A 4,917-nucleotide genomic window follows, 5' to 3' on the forward strand; every position below is an offset into this window, starting at 1 on the left:
TCTTATTATTAATATTCTTTTCATATATATATATATATATATATACTCGTATATATATATATATATATATATATATATATATATATATATATATATATATATATATATATATATATATATATATATATATATATATATATATATATATATATATATATATATATATATATATATATATATATATATATAAGCACAGAACCACAGGTGTGTGCAGCAGGTGGTGGCCACGGTAAACAATAAAAGCAGCAGGACCAGTAGTTGCAGTAACACCTATCAGCACCAACAGCACTAGCACCCGTACCATCAACCATTAACACCGGCACCAACTGCATCGGTGGGTATAAGCAACGGCACCACCACCACCATCACCACCAAACACAGCACCAAGAGCAGCATTAACAACACCAACACTAGTAACACCCGCACCGGAAGAAGCACCAGCAGAATTAGCACTAGGAGTAGCATCAGTACCACCACCAACAACAGCAGCAGGAGCAGCAGCAGCAACAGCAGCACCAAGAACAGCATTGTGTGTGTGTCTGTGTGTGTGTGTGTGTGGATGGAAGGAGTATGGGTGGAGTAGGAGATTGTGGTTGCTGCTACATTTCCTCAACGCATACAAACATACTCTATATTAGTATTCTTGATATGCTTTTACTATTCTTTTGTCGATTTTTTCGTGGGTGTTCATCTGGTCTGGTGTGGGAAAAGTGCCCTAAAGATGTAAGTCCTCACAACGTTACATATACACTCACATACAGTGCAGCTTTATATGATTATATTTTGGCCCACAATAATGTCAGCTGTGAGCGTCTCTTGCACCTGTCAGTGATCATTCCTCTCCCGCAACGCTGAGGAGGAAGACGCGTCCACAACGTGCCAGAGTGACACCTGGATAAACCTTCGCTTTCGTGCGTCATCTGTTGAGGTCTCCCAACCATTATTTTCTACTGCAAGGTTTTCTGTTGCGCTGTATTCGCGTGTGATTTGTACTTTGTGTGCTTTGTCATACTAATTATATCATGTAGGTTACTGAAACCTCGAACTAGCATTTATCTGTCTGAGTGCAGTCCTTGGTCAGCTGGCAAATACTTCACAACTATCGCCATTCACACACACACACACACACACACACACACACACACACACACAGAGAGAGAGAGAGAGAGAGAGAGAGAGAGAGAGAGAGAGAGAGAGAGAGAGAGAGAGAAGCAAACAAATGAACACTCAAACAATCTGCCTCTTTAATACTGTATTTAGATGCGTATGGATGTTTAATGATGCCACACAAATAAGAATACATGCGCACGAGTGCAACATGAAGCTGACGATGTGTCTCATTTATTAATTTATTTATTCTTGTATTTTAGCTGCACACTAAGGCTGAGTGAAGAGTGGGATAGAGTCCAGTGTTTCTCACCATATCATGATGCAAGATTTTCCACGTAGTGTGCTGCAGAAAATAGTGTATCGCTGGCTTAGAAAGAAATGCTGCGTCAATTTCATCGTTTGTTCGATCGTCCTCATTTTCATGTAAGTTCTTTAGATCCTGAGCAAAAAATAAATAAAAAGTTCACTTCTCTCATTTACAGAAATTATCTTAATGAGATTTGTTCACAATTAAAGTCTCGATATCCACACAAGAAACCAGGATATTCAGTATTACATTTCATCGATCAAAATTAAGCTAGTAGTCGGATACGAACATGAAGCAGGACAACATCTAGACCAGTGGTTCTTTTCATTACATTACCCGTTTACTGACCAAGTGTCTCTCCCCTCTGTCCCCAGTCTCAGTGACTCCGCCGCGCCCATCGCCTGTTATTTGTCCCATATGAGACGCGTCCGTTCTCTCTGTTTTCTCTCTCACACCCATATTGAACAAACAATTACATTTTCGCACACATACATGCACACGTATACAATATGAGTGCCTTTCTTCTCAGCCTTCCATTACCTACTCAAATTATCCAAATTACCCACATGTAGGTAATTACCCATAGGTTGGGAACCACTGATTCTGGACATAAAAGAGTCTCACTTTTTTTTCTGGTGTATGAGAATGTTGACGTACTTATACAGTTTTTTTTTTTTTTTTTTTTTTTTTTTTTAGGTTACAGATGATGTTCAGCGGGGACGACGAGTTACTGCTGTCCTTCAATGAGTATGTATCGCGCCTTATGACATTTCATTAGAACATAAGAACATATGAAAATAAGGAAGCTGCAAGAAGCCATCAGGCCTTCACGTGGCAGTCCCTGTATGAAGCATACTTGCCTATTTCCACCTGTCACCCCTTCCATAAATTTGTCTAATCTTCCTTTAAAGTTCACAGCACTACAGACTACAGGTGCCCTATACTTCTTTTATGTTTCTCCATATTAACTTCTGCATCATTCACAATCTTAGATATAACTTCCAATATCTGGATCATCACGTTCACCATGCTTCATATTCTTCACCGAAACCCAGTGATAAGAGTCTGCTGACTGCAGACCTTTTTCTGCTTCCTATTACTTTCTTTATCCTTTATTTTAAACCAAAACTGATTATCGACTCTAAAAGCAATAGTACGTGATGATATAGCTTGCTCTCGTGCCCACCTTCTTGATTTGAGTCTTCAGAATTTTCCACCATCTGGCTAAAACCTCAGTGTTACTCTCTCACTAAATTCATATGAGCTGTGTCTCTCACCTAACCAACTATGTAAAATTGCTTGATTATTTGACTTCCAAAATGGATCATATTCTCACCCATTCCCCCATGCTGAAATATTTTATACTAGGAGATTTCAATGTTCACCACCAGCTTTGGTTTTCAACTTATTTTAGTGACCAACCGGGTGAATAAACCTTCAACTTAATTATTTTACATGGCTTAATTGTCCTCTCTTTTGGACCAGTCCGATCACAAACTTGTTTCCTCATCCTGCCCCATCATTCTTGTACTGCCTCTGGATTCACCAGAGCGGAGGTGCTTCTGGCACTACAAGTCTGCTATAGATGGGAGAACCTAGGACGGTACTATTCTGATTGTTATCATCACATTAGTCACAAGTAGATAAAAAAAAAAAAAAGACATTCTATAATATCCTCTCTCCAACAGAACCTACGTCACACCGTTGCGGTTAACCCCCAGGGAGCTGTTTCACCTGAGAGCCAACGTGGACAACAGCACGCGGGAGCAGCTACATGACGTGGTGGGTCGAGTGTACAACCTTCCGCCACTCTACAGCATAGAGAAACGTCCGTATCTGGCCAGTAAATGCGGCAAATATCCTAACCTCGTCGACTTGTCCTTCAGTAACGTCTACTGGCAAGTCTTTCACTCTAGCGAAGGAACGTTTTATTTGTACAGCGCCTTCTTCGATAACCGCACCCTCACTCGGCCAGGGCCGTCTGTACGCATCCTTGGCATGGTGGACCGAGTCAAACCTGCCGTCAAGACTCACTGCCAGCTGTGGTACGAGGGCCAGGGTACTCCTGTGGTGGCCAAGGTGATCGAGTATCGGTACCTTTGGGTCAGGGGCTGGGGCAACTATAGGAACGGCATCCTGCAACCATACTTGTTGCAGTGCGTCATTCCTGAATCACACAGGCAACGAGTCCCGCAGTCAGTCTCACTGGTGGAAGGACGCTGCAATCGGTCCACCAACAACCTACGAGTGGTCCACAATCTTCCACCTGGAGGACAGAAACAAACTTTTGCCATATGTGTAAAGGGAATGGCTTTTTCCGATGACTTGAGTGTCAAATTAGTGGAGTGGTTAGAGCTACAGTTCCTGTTAGGGGTGGACAAGGTCTTTCTCTACGACTTGGAAGTCCATCCCAATGTTACCAAAGTGTTAAGATTTTACGAATCTCAAGGTAGAGTTGATCTGAAGAGTATGACGCTTCCAGGTGAGCAACCCAGCGTTCGTGGGCTTATTAGGTCATATATTAACAAGAAAATTACACACAAGCGGCAAAATGAAGTGATTCCGTACAATGATTGTTTATATAGAAATATGAACCTTTACAAATTCATTGTACTGCTCGATACTGACGAAGTCATCATGCCCAGAGCAGTCCCAAACTGGAAGGAGCTGCTGGAACAAGTGGCGCCACAAGTTATGTCGGGAGAGGATCATCCATACGCCTCTTACTACGCACGCAACGTGTATTTCTTGGATTCAATGCAGGACAAGCACGGGTGGGCGATGGACGTGCCTCGTTTCATGCACATGTTGCAACACCTGTACCGCGCTGCCAACTACACAGCAGCCACAAGTTACATAAAAGCTTTCCATGACCCTCAGCTGGTGCTCACGCTACACAATCACTTTCCTTTTTCCTGCTTGACACCCCACTGTCGTTACTTCCGCATCCCAACAAAGGTGGCTCACCTTCAACATTACCGTGTGCAGTGCGTGTCTGAGCTTAAAAAAGTGTGTCCGTACTACAGGAACCACACCGTCCTGGACGACGATATCCTCAAGTTTAAGGAGGCTCTGCTGCGCGGCACACTCCACACGCTGCGTCACCTCGGGTTCCTGCAGGAAACATGACGCGTAAATTAAACAGAGGAGCATGGGCCACCGTAGATCCTATAATACGCTGTACTACAGTCGACAGGTTGTGGATCAGGTTGTTCTGTGGAGTTGTCGTTACAAAGTCCTAGCTGGAGCAATCTCATACCAACAGAAGCATTCACGTAATAATAAACAAGATCAATATCATTCAGACCATTATTATTATTATTATTATTATTATTATTATTATTATTATTATTATTATTATTATTATTATTATTATCATCATTAGCCTTGAGAGGTGATATGGGATGGAGTACCTTTAGGGAAAGACTCACAAAAGCCACACTTAGGTACAAGATTAGGCTTGAGAGAATGGATGATGCATGAATAGCAAGGAAGGTGCA

General features: G+C 42.2%; 1 protein-coding gene across 3 annotated transcripts; it reads left to right on the plus strand.

Annotated features, from left to right (window-relative positions):
* The first annotated feature begins 237 nt into the window (after positions 1 to 237).
* Positions 238 to 4,717, plus strand: LOC135111213 (uncharacterized). Of its 3 annotated transcripts, none has more exons than XM_064024331.1 (4): positions 238 to 334; positions 1,371 to 1,533; positions 2,114 to 2,164; positions 3,106 to 4,717. In XM_064024331.1, exons 2-4 carry the CDS (start codon positions 1,427 to 1,429, stop codon positions 4,544 to 4,546), a joined length of 1,599 nt encoding a protein of 532 aa, XP_063880401.1. In that variant the 5' UTR covers positions 238 to 334; positions 1,371 to 1,426; the 3' UTR covers positions 4,547 to 4,717. The 3 variants fall into 3 exon arrangements, with proteins under 3 accessions (XP_063880401.1, XP_063880400.1, XP_063880402.1); XM_064024330.1 differs by having other exon boundaries at positions 256 to 531; XM_064024332.1 differs by lacking the exon at positions 2,114 to 2,164 and having other exon boundaries at positions 256 to 531.
* The last annotated feature ends 200 nt before the right edge of the window (positions 4,718 to 4,917 follow it).

This window comes from Scylla paramamosain, chromosome 21 (assembly GCF_035594125.1).
Source record: "Scylla paramamosain isolate STU-SP2022 chromosome 21, ASM3559412v1, whole genome shotgun sequence".
Taxonomy (NCBI): Eukaryota; Metazoa; Arthropoda; class Malacostraca; order Decapoda; family Portunidae; genus Scylla; species Scylla paramamosain.

What these genes read in the sequence shown, in the direction of transcription:
- LOC135111213 (XM_064024331.1), top strand. Translation starts at nt 1,427, where the DNA reads ATGATGCAAGATTTTCCACGTAGTGTGCTGCAGAAAATAGTGTATCGC. An exon ending in TCGATCGTCCTCATTTTCAT is followed by an intron (nt 1,534 to 2,113) that starts GTAAGTTCTTTA and finishes TTTTTTTTTTAG; the next exon opens with GTTACAGATGATGTTCAGCG. An exon ending in TTACTGCTGTCCTTCAATGA is followed by an intron (nt 2,165 to 3,105) that starts GTATGTATCGCG and finishes TCTCTCCAACAG; the next exon opens with AACCTACGTCACACCGTTGC.